The sequence below is a fragment of the Morone saxatilis genome, unplaced genomic scaffold (genome assembly GCF_004916995.1).
Source record: "Morone saxatilis isolate NCDOM2014 unplaced genomic scaffold, NCSU_SB_2.0 Contig8, whole genome shotgun sequence".
NCBI classification, from domain to species: Eukaryota; Metazoa; Chordata; class Actinopteri; family Moronidae; genus Morone; species Morone saxatilis.
The window spans coordinates 16,693,648-16,706,664 of NW_023340257.1; the positions used below are offsets into that span (position 1 = coordinate 16,693,648).

Here is a 13,017-nt window from a genome sequence, read left to right on the forward strand (position 1 = left end):
CACACACACACATACACAGAGAGCGTACAGACTGGGCACACACTTACTTGTCTGTGTATCTTGGGGATGTGACAGCAACTCTTAAGATGGTCCAAGAAGATGTTTCAATACATCATCCTTCTGTCCTGCTCACACAAACAGAAAGCACAAGTATTTAGTGGCAATGAAAATGACTGTCCCCAGCTGTGTGCGTCATGGTTTGTTTTGTGGTTTAGGTTTTTTGTGTGTTTGTGTGCAAAAAAAACTGCAAGGAACGGAGGGATTTCTTTGATCTATATCCAGGTCTAATGTAGGAAATGTAGCTGTCTCAACAGACGATGCCCACAGTCTGACTTACACTCTTGCCAGAGTATCCTATGCTGTCTTGTGCTGTTGATCAGTACAATAATGGAAGGGATGATTCACTAAACTGTTCAGTGTTTTTGTAGTTTGCTGAGATGAAATATGCTCTTTGTTTTGGTTCCTCGGATGTTTAAATGAAGATTTATCTTCCAAGAGTTCCTAATCTTATTTACTCTCTGTGCTTTGCCTGGAGGGAGTTTGATCCAAGCAGCCAGTCTGCTCAAGTCTCTCATCGCCAGACTTAACAATTGAGCTTATCACGTCAGCTTTGCTTCCGTATCATATTATTTGTGGACATGTAATCCATTTGCATGCTGCATTACCCAGCAATCTGATATTTTTATTAATTGCATTTTATGTGATTAAAGTTATCTGTGTCTGTGGTCATTTGAAATCTTTTTCACTTGTTTTTGTAACATTGCATTTGCTATGTCTTTCCTATAAACACAATTTTTAAAAGGCTCCTTTTATTGACAAAATGCTAATCTTGGCCTAATTTTCAGTTAATCTCCAGTACTATCTGACAAGTTGAGTATTAAAAAAACTGCTCAGACATAAAAATCCTCCCTCCTCTTCTCGTTGGAGCAGAAAAAGTTCCCAATTTTCTCTGTTTATTTGGCTTACCACTAAAAACAACACAATTCTGAATCTTTCCCATGAACTGAGTACAATCCAAGAAAAATAACCCTGTCTTATGTTGCCATGGTGTAATTATGGATCCAAACAGGCTCTGTAGCTGCGGTCCTGTTCTAAACATCAGCTCGAGCACAGCGGAAGTTTGGTTTTCTAACCCAACATAATTAAATTCCAATGGCAGGAAGGAAATCCCGCCCTCCACCTTTAGAAATTAAAAAAACCCAGTTGTTTTGCTCTGGTTCACATTTATGGTAGATTGACTCAGTGGTGGTGTTTCCTGTGGTGTGTGTTTATGACATAATAGATATGGCTTGTTTATTTCTAGCTCTCGTTGGACAACAGATGAAGATTGAACAAGTTCACTCATTAGCACTGAAGAGTGTACCTGGACTAGCCTTATTTTAGTGTCTGAGGAGCAGAAAACCATCATGGACGCTTCGTTTCGTTTTCAGTTTATCATACGGCAAAGCAGCTACTAGACCTGATGCATTTTGAGTGAAAGTACCATGTCACCATCAAACTCTCTACTGAGTTCTCTGAACCTTGTCAAAAGACTGAGTTGTAGCCACTCTGTGAGGCTGACATTAGGCATAGCAATGGTGTTTGAGTGAAATGCTAACATGCTGTTGTTTAGCATGTAGAGAGTGGATGAGAGTATTTCTTTCAGTGGGTCGTTCCTAACAAAATAAGCCTGTTCCCATATTCTAAGACAAATTGGCATTAACTTCAGCACTTGGCTATCAAACCCTTACAAAAGTTATACTTTGTAAACATAGAAAAACTACTATGTACCAGTGAAACAGAGCACGGACTTACGCCATTATCACTTGGTTTTGTCCAAATATAATATCTCTCTTCTAAAGTCATTTCCTCAACTTTTTTGCTGTAATCTCTGCTGTTTAAAACGTCTATACAGTTGTCCTGCTGTTTCTACAGACATGTCTGAACTAGCGCTCCCTGACTCACCCATTGTCTGTTGGCGAGCTGTGACGCGATGGTCTAGGTCTTATGGGAGAAGGCGCTCCTTAAAGGCTGCTAAAAACAGAACTATTGAGTCAATAACGATATTAGATAATTTTCTTTTAGAAATACCATCCTTATCTATTCATTTGGAGTGAATCACGCGACATACTGTTGAGTACGGTTATGTTCCAAAGCTAGATTTTTTGTTATTTTTATCTTTATAAATGTCAGTGTGATTTTCAGAGGTTTTCTTGCTTCTGGAACATAATCTGGAAGAAGGAGTATTGAGACTGATGATAATGTCTTAAGTTTTGCAAGTATTTTTTCATAAACCATCGTAGCCTATAAATACACCAGGTGACATTTTGACCTGATGATGGTGCTGGAGGAAAGTTAAGGGATCACCAGAGTTTGGTCCAAAGTACCAAAATTCATAACAATCCATCCAACATTTATCGAGACGTTTGACTCAAACCTACGAATATGACAGAGGATCACCATTAGGATTCCTCTTTTGGGAACAGTGAATGTCTGTACAACATTGCATGACAATTATTTGAATAGTTGTTGAGATATTTCAGTCTGGACCAAAGTGGTGGATCTTCTGACCAACGTTGCAATTCCCAGAGCCACACCGCGAGCGTGGCTAAAAACTAAATGTCACAACATCATCATAAAATAACTCTTGGAATGCATCACAGATTGATGTACTGTATATAAGAAAGAGTGTCAGAGGGTGGAGACTTCCTCTGGGCTGGTGATGAATAACTGTGGAGGAGATAAAGGCGTATCTCATCGGTCTTCTCACATTGTGGAGCCCATGATTGCCCACAGTCTTGCTGTTGTGCTGTGTGTGGCTTTGATGTCCTTGGTGTAGTCACTGAGGAAACCTCAGTGCAGTCAGTCAAAACAGTCTGCTCATGTGGGGTCATATTGGCCTTGCGGTTGAACAGCTCTCAGTATTTGGGTTGATGAATTCTGAGGAATGTGTTTTGGGTTGAGCTGTTGATTGTTGTTTCCGTTTGTGGCTGCGCTCCAGAGCCAGATTCGAGATGTTGAAATGAGGCATTGAGAAACCACACCCACGCAGTCCGATACACCACCGGACTGGATGTACATGACTGTAGACACAGACATGCAGACATGGTACAGACATTCACCCTGTCCTATTTCAGTGAAGCAGAAACCTCAGCTGCTGCCATCAGTGCCCTGTGTGCTGTGGTCAGAGACGATGATTTAGGCAAACCAGAGCAGTTTGGGTCATTTCTGTTGTCGCGTTATTTATGAGCTCCAGTTGTTCCTTGTTTTACATATCCCTGCTATGACCACAATGTGGGTGGGTCCCGTCTGTGGGACTGACAGCTGACATTCCAGACTTCTTATGAGCCGTAGACCAGAGGACGGCTCAGATTTAGAACAAATACTGGGGTTTTCTATGAAACTGTGCTTGGCTGTGTTCTGGATTTTGGATTACAGCGCCTGTAAAGTATCCAAAATTGCAGCACAGCAGGGAACGTATAGGTATATGCGGTTTAGTGGTAGCTAGAATGTTATAATTTGTGACAGAGATGGCGGGTGTTCAAAACAGACTGAAGATAACATAACTGGCAAACAAGAATTTCAATAAGGCACATGAACATAAATATTTTGCTGCTGCCGACAGCAAAAATGAATACAAGAAACCAGAAGAAAATAAGCAAAATGTGCCCTTTTCCGCCCAAGTGTTAACACTGTTTGTTAAAGGATAAGTCTGGCATTATTCAATATTTTGGTTATTGTAAACAAATGCTTTAAAAAGACCAAAACCAACAATGGATAAGTACTGGCCTCAGCCTGGCTGCCCCTATTAAAATGGTCTGGCTCCACCATGTTCGCTCATTGACCGTTTTTGTACAATGTGGCACAGAGGAATTTGATATATTAAGCTTTGGCTACACAAACTGTTTATTTGTATCAATTATTTGTTTTTGTTACATTTTTCGTTAGGTAAATTAAACAGAATATATTGTGTCTTGAAGTCACATTTTTCATTAGGAAATGGCAGTGAAAGTATGTGTGGGTGTGTGTGTGTGTGTGTAAATGTGTGTTTGTTTGCGTTACCATGTGCTACACACAGTTAATGGTTTTGGTATCTGGAGGAGGATGTGAGTGCGGGCATACAGGCCATCCCTGTGAGTGGGCAGACAGACAGAAAACATGCAGAGCCAGTAGACAAGCAGGTGTGTGCCAGGCCTGTGTGTGTGTGTGTGTGTGTGTGAGAGAGGGAAAGTGTAAGACAGAGAGACAGAGTGTGTCAGCAAGAGAGAGGATTTTATGAGAGGTCTAATAATATTTATTCTGTGAGTGAGTGACATGATTTAAGGAGGAATTCCTAATAAATTCTTCGGTCTGGTTTGATGGACATTGTTCTTGTGTATTTTGGATTGACCTGCTCAGCGTGAGATAGGAGGTTACTACTGATGGTGCCAGGATGAAAAAAGAAACATGGATGAAAGAGATGAGGCAGGGGCTGAGAGAAAGGAAAAGACAGATGGAGGAGAAGCAGCATGTGTGCCTGCTGTAATGTGGGAACTAAACTCATCCTTGTCTGTCTCTTCTTTCTTACAGAGTGTTTGAACTGTACCAGTTTCACTGACATGAACAGCAGAATAAATGCCATTGAATCAAAGGTAAAGACGATCCCTCTGATCCATCCTTACTAGTCTGTCTTATTTTGAAGGCATGAGTTTGTAAGCATTTGTACAAGATGACTTTACCAGAGTGCAGATTTGTCTGAAATCTATTGCGTTTGTTACAGATCAAGCTGTTAGAAGAGGGGCGATCATCCCTACCGACTGCCAGCAGTTTACCAGAGGGCTCAACAGACAACGAGGTGGACGTACCCCAACCCACTCCTATTGCCCCGCCATCATATCTGCCACCAGGTGCCAACACGAAAAAATTATTTCTGAAATGCACATGGCATTTTGTCTATTTAAATGAAATGCACAGTTTCAATCAGAGATGATTAAAGGAATAGTTCTCTGTTATTTAGGTCAAAACTCCAATAAAGTTTGTTGGAAAAACATTTATTAAGCAACCAAGTCCAACATTTACATCTTCAATGGCTTTATTTGGCTCATCATGCTTGTTCCAGAGAGGGTTAACACAACTTTAAAAACAAAAATTCTACTTTCATCCCACAGTTTGTCCATTTAGCTTCAGATAGAACACAGATTAGATGGATGATAGATTATTGGATTATGCCGCTCATGTTTGGTGGATGTTTGGAAATTATGTTTATTTTTCACTTCTTCAGTACTTTGATGAGATGCTGAGATGCAGCAGGGAGGTAAAGGGGTACTCTAGTAATTTAGTATTGCACTTCCATAAAGTTGGGGGACTTGTGAGAGATACATTTAAAACAACAACCAAAACAAAGGTATAAATTGAAGCCACAGAGGCAGCTACAAGCTACAAAAATGCTAGATCCTACATTTCCCATAATGCAAATCAATAGTGTCTTTTATAAAGGTTTGGGGTGGTCACTTTGTTCCAAATATCCACTTCTTTCAATCGCCATACCTCCGGTTTGTCTTGTTACATCTAAAGCTGGGCATAGACTGTGCGGTTTTAGAAAAGTTTCGAACTCCTACTGTACGACCCTCGCCCTCGCTCCCCCTTGTACACTACACAGCAAACGACGCCCAATGAAGCTGAAATTTGTTCCAACTCTAAAATTAGTTGTGCGGCTCAAAATTGTGTCAGAAACAGGCTCAAATCGTACAGTGTACGCTCTGCTGAAATATCCCTGATGACAACTGTTGGAAGCTCCAGAGCTGCAGAGGACATAACACAACTGTCCTCAGGTCCTCTTGACAAGTAAACTGATCTCTTTTTTTCTTCGGAGAACCAGGAGGAAGAGGGCCTCCAGGACCCATCGGACCACCAGGGCTTCCGGGTGCAGCTGGACCTGCAGGTCCGGCTGGAAGAGCAGGCCTGCCTGGACCCGTCGGTAAAATATGATGACGAGATCTTCCAGTCATTTTAAGATGGTTTGAGGACAATTGTGAGGATTAGTGGAAAAAACTCTCACAATTGACAGAATGCTTGTTTAATATGACTGATTCATCATTTGTGTGCTCAGGACCAAAGGGGGACAGAGGTCTGCCAGGAGAAATAGGTCTGCCAGGAGAAATAGGTCTCCCCGGCCTTCCTGGTCCACCAGGTCCTCCAGGGCCGAGCTTCTCTCCTATCCGAGAGCGGGGTGACGTTTTTCATGTGTACAATCAAGGTAAGTGAACAATTCCACCTTTTAAAATTCACTCTTTTTCAGTTATTAGGCCTAAATTGTCCCAGATGGCCTCAAATGAGAACCTAATAGAAGCAGATCTCACACACACACGGTTGAATAATTGTAAAACCATTCAAGCATTCAGTATTTGGATGGTCTGAAATGATGCCAAAACCAGAGGTCTATTTTCACAGTTGATCCTACAATGAGTACCAGTTTTAAGCACTTTCATATCTTATGCATTATGTTCATCATGTTGTTCCTTTTGCAATCATTTTGTCAGGCAGAAAATGAAAACCAGCCAGATTTCTATGTATAAAGATGGTTTAAAAGGGGGGCACAGGTGGAAGCACAGAGACTGCAGCTGTTACCAAGTGTTTTAAGTGAGCAATATCTTAAAGTCTTTTGCTTTTAGTGGAGGACTTACATTTGTAGTGGAGAGAGTATTGTTTCTTTGCAGCAAAGGGCTGGCTTAGATTTAGTTTAATTGTTTCCGTGTGTTTTGCTGCTGCTGAGCCACTGTTTACTGCAACCTCTTTTAGCACCACCACCAACAATAGAGCCAAACACCCGCATATAAATCACCAAAATACCTCAGGTGGTTTTAAAAAGACTGACTCAATTATTATCTTTCTTATCCACTTTTATGCAGCTTCATTTCTTTGTCTTCTCCCCACAAAGATTGTGCCATCAAATGTTAAACATGTGTTAAACATGGAAATGATGTTTTGCTCGATGTTTGAAACTTTAAAATCTTTATATCTTTTGAAATACACAAGATAGATGAAAAGGACCCTGTGCAAAAGTCAGATCTGTCACATTTAAAAGCAATGTTTCACCACAGGGAGGCACTAGAAGTCCATGCTATAATCATTACCTCATGAGGACTGCTGGCTCCGATTAGGCTTTTGGCTGCGTCTGCCTTTCTGAGCCCGGGACTGTGTCTGCGGGTCTGGAACTATGTAGATTTGGGTCTGTGGGACCATGTAAGCTGAGGGGGGCCAACTGGCTGTAAATCAGGCCTAATTTGTTAGCTGTCAGCACAACAGTCTGCGTTTGGGGGAACAGGCCACGGCCCAGAGCCAAAATCTGGGCTAGCTATGAGCGAGGGAGGGAGATAGTCTGCCACTCATGTGGAGTTTCTTGGGGAGGCAGCCAGGCTCGAGGAGACTGTAACATTAGAAAATTAGTTCCAGAGGGAAATCTGTTCCTTCTAGACCCTTTCTGTGGATTGTAGCCATAATGTAACAGCGTTGTCCCAACACGGGGGAAGACTGATTCTGAGCATATGTTAAAGAGAGGAAGTGGAAGTGTGGTTGCAAACAAAATTTATACTTACAAGCATACTATGAAATAACCTACATGCTGAGAACAAGGCAACACTTCCACCTCCTGAATGTTTTCTATGAAGAGAGATCATGTGCAAGCATTTACTGCTCCATTAAATGGGACCTCTTTTAGATCGACCAGCTGTTCATGTCGATCACACTGGACTTAATCCTACTGTTGACTGCTGATGAAACTCTGTAGCCTGACTGGTGACCCTTGATGTCTTAACTCGTCTGTCAGGTTGAAAAAGGGATCCTACCCCCTGAGGTTTACACTGTTTGAAACCACAATGGTATACATAGGTTAGTGGTGTAGCGGTGCATTAAGAAGTGGGTATACTCTTAATTTATGACCTTGTTTTTAAGAGGCCCATCCAGCAAGGGATATGGGAGCAAGGGATGTCCTGTGTTATAAAAAGTGACATGTAAGACTACTTTTTCATATTTAGTTCACCCAAAAATGGGCCAGTAGTATCTGCACATTGTCCCTTAACTTCTGCGGCTTGACTTCAGGGAGTAACCACCATAATGAAATTAATATTAGCCACCGAAGAGAAGAAGATGTCTTACTCTTGGACAACTATGTCGTGCAGAACACTTCTGAATGATGTGCATCAGAGGGGATTTAGAAGTAGGTTTACTCTGTGTATACCCTGTACTACACCACTGACAAAGGCATTTGAATGGATACAGCAAACAGCTTTTTTTAACCGTATATTGGAAATCCAAACAAACGTCTGTAACTGCAGCAGAGGCAGATGTAGTATCTTCAGATTCAGGTTTTTCAAATGCATCATGAGTGACCACATATAGCAATGTCTTATAGGTTTAGGAACTCTATTCAAGACTTAAATGGGTGCTTTCACACTACACTACATGGTCACATGCATCCGTGGCCACCTTTTGAGTGTGACTTGAGTTATCAAGTCCTAGTGTGTCCTTTTTTTTCTTGTTGGTGCTTTTAAGTCTGTATTTAGAGCTGTTCATGCATTGGTGTATGGGTGAGACAGAGGGGAGTTTATCAGAGAATTGTTTTTGCTCACCAGCAGTGCCAAAAGAAAGACAAATATACACCATTAACATTTTGTAAACTGAAACCATTTTTTCTTTTGGTATGTTTATATTGTAAAGAACTTCTGAATAAAACTTTCTCCAACATTTCTGTCCCGCAAAGCACAAATAAAACAATGGAGTCACTTCAGTTAGTGTGAACAGTGATGCTCAATGAAAGCATGAATAAAAATCTAGTTTAATTGTAAGTCATTTACAACAGGAAATAGATTATTAATTTAATGTGTGTGTCTGCTGACTCCCAAAGAAAAGTTAAAAGAATTTAGTGAAAGTATTTTGGGTACCTCTTTTTAAGTCATTAAAGTCTCAATTATCTTTTATGCAAAGGTTAAACTAAACTGTCCATTGAAACTTCTGTCTTTGTTTTTCCCAGAGGAGACCCCGGACCGTGAAGCTCTCCCAGCTCCTCAGATTGTAGTCGGGCCTCCTGGTCCAACTGGTCCAACTGGTCCCATTGGCCCCTCAGGTACGAATATTAGCTGTTTGATGTAATTGTGTAGCAACAATAAAGTGATGTTTTGAATTTGAACATTTTACTATATGAGCCTTATTCAATAAAACCCAAATTTAAGGGAAATATTAAGCGAAAGACAGATTGGACAGAACTGGTTAATCGTGTTTATTTTGCAAACCCTGACAAATCTCTCTCACAGGACAATGTAATTTCTGAATTAAATCAAACTGTGTTAAATTGACTGAATTTAATTTTGACATTGCACAATAGTCAAAGCCAAACTTAAACACTTCAACATCCATCCCTCTTATGAGTTATTTTTTTATTTTTATGAATGACACTACAGGCCCTCCAGGACTGAGAGGATCTGCAGGGATACCAGGCCTGCCGGGACAAGATGTGAGTATCCATATCAGTTGATCAATAAAAATATGAATTAATGACTAGCCTCATTAATGCATGCCCTTCTGTTTTGCTGACTTAAGGGCAAGGAAGGCCTCCAAGGCAAGCCTGGGGATCCTGGGCCTAAAGGAGATCCAGGGGAGAGGGTGAGGCTGCTTTAAAAACCGTCCTCATTATTGGATTAACAAGCTGGCTTATTTGAATGTGATGAACTATCAAAATGCTTTTTGTTCTACAGTTTGTAAATGGTCCTAGCTGTCATGCAATCTTAAACACATTAAAGGTGAACAAGCTTTTCTTCAAAGACGCAGTCCAGGCCGTGACTAATCCTCTTCTCTCTCTCTCTCTCTCCTTCGTCCAAGGCCAGGCCTCACTAATCAGGGCAGCCCTGTCGGGTCCCCTCTTTTATCCGGCTCTCTAGTGGGCCTCTGTCTTTAAACCTGATCCCCTTCCTCTACTAGCATGATTTAAGATTGGAGATCTGGTGAAGAGGCAGATTAGCACGGAGGATAAAGAATGCAAGCCGGTGAAATGTTTGTGTGAGCAGGAGTCCTAAATTATTCCTCTCTGTTCTGTCTCTACCAGGGGTTTCCAGGTATAACAGGCGAGCAGGGCCTACCTGTAAGTATGAGGTTATTGTGCTGCATAAAACACACATACAACACAGATTACAAGATTATTTTACTGTGTTTTGACAGGGAGCACCAGGGCCAAAAGGAGAGCCAGGAGAAGGCTTGAATGAGGTAAGACGTTAATATCTATTCCTCCTGAGCTCATTTGAAAAATTGTCTTAAAGGAACATGATGGTGTTATTCAGGGCGAGGCTGTGCAGCAGCTCAGGGAGGCCCTGAAGATCCTGGCAGAGAGGGTCCTGATCCTGGAGCACATGATTGGCATTCACGGTGAGGAGAAAAACAAGAACAGTGGTGTGGGAAAACATTTTTCCAGGCCTCAGAATCGTTATGTTAAAAGGTATAGTTTGACATTTTGGGGAAATGTGCTTAATTGCTCTCTGGCAGAGCGTTAGATGGGAAGATTGACACTGCTCTCAAGTTTGTCTGTTAGATATAGCAACAGTTAGGTTAGCACTGGAAACCAGGGGAAAAATAGGTAAAAGGTAACAGAATCCATCTGTCAGCGCTCTACATGTTAGATCTCATTTGTTTAATCTGTAAAAAAACGTACAAACAAATTTGGCATTTTATGGGGTTTTTTTGCGATGGACTGTTTCTTGGCTCTGAGCAGTTACCAGGCAACCAGGACCTTACTGCCAATAAATATTCCGGCACATAAATGTTGTTTTTACTCTTCTGTGTTTATACAGATTGTACACACGTTAATGTGTTAATTAGTGAGCTCTAGTTGTGCTGGTAGGAGGATTTTGTTACCTTCGAGCCAGGTGAGCCGTTTCCAGTCTGCTGACTCTAACTTCATATTTAATGAACAGGCATGAGAGTGGTATCCATCTTCTCCTCTAACTCTGCTCCAGAGAGTGAGCATATTTTTCCAAAATGTCAAACAATTCTTTTAAAGCAGTATTTGAAGAACAGTAGTTCATTCGGATGATTGTTTTTCTGTCTTTCATGTCTTTACGCAGACAACTCTGAAGGATCTGGATTTGGCAGCATTTTGGACCCCCTGACTTTCCCTGCCAGAAAGATCAAGCGCCTTCAGCCTGTTCAAAGCCCTCCGGTGCTGGAGGAGAGACACAGACGAGCTCCTCTTTAAGAGTATAGTCTAAATTTGTATGTATGTGTATAATTTTGATGGATGTGGCAGATTTTTGTTTAAATCATGTTTCTCGTACCTTTATTATTACAATTATTGTCAACTATTATTGTCACTTTTTTGTCACAAATGAGTGCAGCTGTAAAAACAAAGCTCTTTGCAGACATGAAATGTTGAGCATTTCATCCACATGAAAGGCTTTTTTGTAGCCTTTTTGACCCTGTTGCTGTACAATCCTACATAACCTGCAGCAGCACTTGTACAGTGTTGTACAATGAAATATAATCTCATAAAGTGTTATGAAGGTTTTGGCATCTTTCTTTCCTCAGATAAAAGACTGCCTAGTAAACACATCAGTCTCCTTGGCTGATGTTGCAAAGCTCCGCAGGCTGCAATGTGAGTTCCAGAGAGCCGGACCCAAAATATACTATTTAGTGTCAAACACATTTTTGGAACGACCTTGAGATTCATCTCGTGTTAGCCTGTCAAACATATTTCTTACTTTCTCTTCTTTCTGTCTTTCTCTGGTTGCTCAGCGTTGTTAAAACTGAGGTAAGACATGACAGGCTGCCAAGAAAATCTGCTTAAAATAAAGTTAGGTGAAATGAATAGCATCTGGAGAGCGCACATCTGGAAAGCAAACGGAAGAAATACTGAAACAGTTTAGTTTTGGCCTGGAAACCGTGCACCCTGCTCGGCTCCAGTGCACCTTCACGCGACTGGCTGATGGAGCACTAAATGGGACTGGACTACGTTGACTTCTTCACAAACTGCCTCTGAGATCTGTTTCCAAACTGATATCATTATTGTTTAGGCCTAATGAGTCTCTGAGAGACCAAGCCTGCTGGTCTCTGAATAAAGCTTTGACCATGTCTGGTAGGTTCATATGTAAAAGGAGTAATTTAGCATTTCGGGATATAAGCTTATCCCAAAATTATTGCTCTTATTATCGCTCTCTTGCCAGGGTAGATGAGAATATCGATAGCGCTCTCATGTAAAGACTGAAAACAAGTGGAAACAGCTGGTCTTGCTCAAACAAAAATCCTCCTAACAGCACTTGCAACCTCATGGTGACAACAATGCTGCGCTTATAGTTATAGTGTTCAGACTCACATTATGAGCAGTGAAGTAGAAAAAAATATGTCAGCCTCTGATTTTGGGGGGATTTCTGACAGCAACTTTTCCCACCTGTTGAAAAAAACTACAGAAATGTCAAACCTTTGGAAAATGACTGCAAAGCCACCATTGCTGAATACATCTGAATAAAATCACTACAAATATGTAACACTGCAAGATAACCAAATTTAAAATAATTATCTGGTGTAACAAGGGAGCATTGTTAGCTTCAGACAGAGCCATGCTAGCTGTTTCTGCCTATTTCCAGTGTTTGTGCTAAGCTAAGCGAACTAGCTTTAATCTTACCATTTGAGCAGCATCCTTCTTCTCATCTAACTCTCAAAAAGAAAAACTAAATAAGCGTGTTTCCCAAAATGTCAAACCATTCCTTTAATTATTAGCAGCAGAAGAGAGATGAACCTGCCGGTATCTGCTGTTCAGACTCTGATTAGTTATCTTATGTTACAGAAGGTTGCATCTTCCCAGGCAGGCCTATCTTTTAAATACAGCTGTTTTGTTGTGTCTTGTGCATGTTTCATTATCTTTTATACTATACAATGTCCAGGTGTGCTTTGTTGTTTAATTTGCGAGACATTATGCTCACCTGTGTTCCTTTATTGAAGTGAGATTAAAGTCACAACAACAAAGGGATTCATTTCATGGAGTCACCACTTTATTGCACATAATTGCATTTACACATGCTG

The 13,017-nt window shown here is 41.0% G+C and overlaps 1 protein-coding gene across 1 annotated transcript in view; it reads left to right on the forward strand.

The window, feature by feature from the left end:
- Positions 1 to 12,964, forward strand: part of LOC118341268 (collagen alpha-1(XXVI) chain) — a 21,780-nt gene extending 8,816 nt beyond the window's left edge. The window contains exons 4-14 of the mRNA XM_035679482.1: positions 4,549 to 4,610; positions 4,739 to 4,865; positions 5,837 to 5,935; positions 6,068 to 6,214; positions 8,987 to 9,079; positions 9,414 to 9,466; positions 9,553 to 9,615; positions 10,055 to 10,090; positions 10,168 to 10,212; positions 10,287 to 10,371; positions 11,067 to 12,964. Of these exons, the coding sequence (XP_035535375.1) occupies positions 4,549 to 4,610; positions 4,739 to 4,865; positions 5,837 to 5,935; positions 6,068 to 6,214; positions 8,987 to 9,079; positions 9,414 to 9,466; positions 9,553 to 9,615; positions 10,055 to 10,090; positions 10,168 to 10,212; positions 10,287 to 10,371; positions 11,067 to 11,197 (941 nt within the window). The 3' untranslated portion in view covers positions 11,198 to 12,964. The remainder of the gene's footprint in view (positions 1 to 4,548; positions 4,611 to 4,738; positions 4,866 to 5,836; positions 5,936 to 6,067; positions 6,215 to 8,986; positions 9,080 to 9,413; positions 9,467 to 9,552; positions 9,616 to 10,054; positions 10,091 to 10,167; positions 10,213 to 10,286; positions 10,372 to 11,066) is intronic.
- The last annotated feature ends 53 nt before the right edge of the window (positions 12,965 to 13,017 follow it).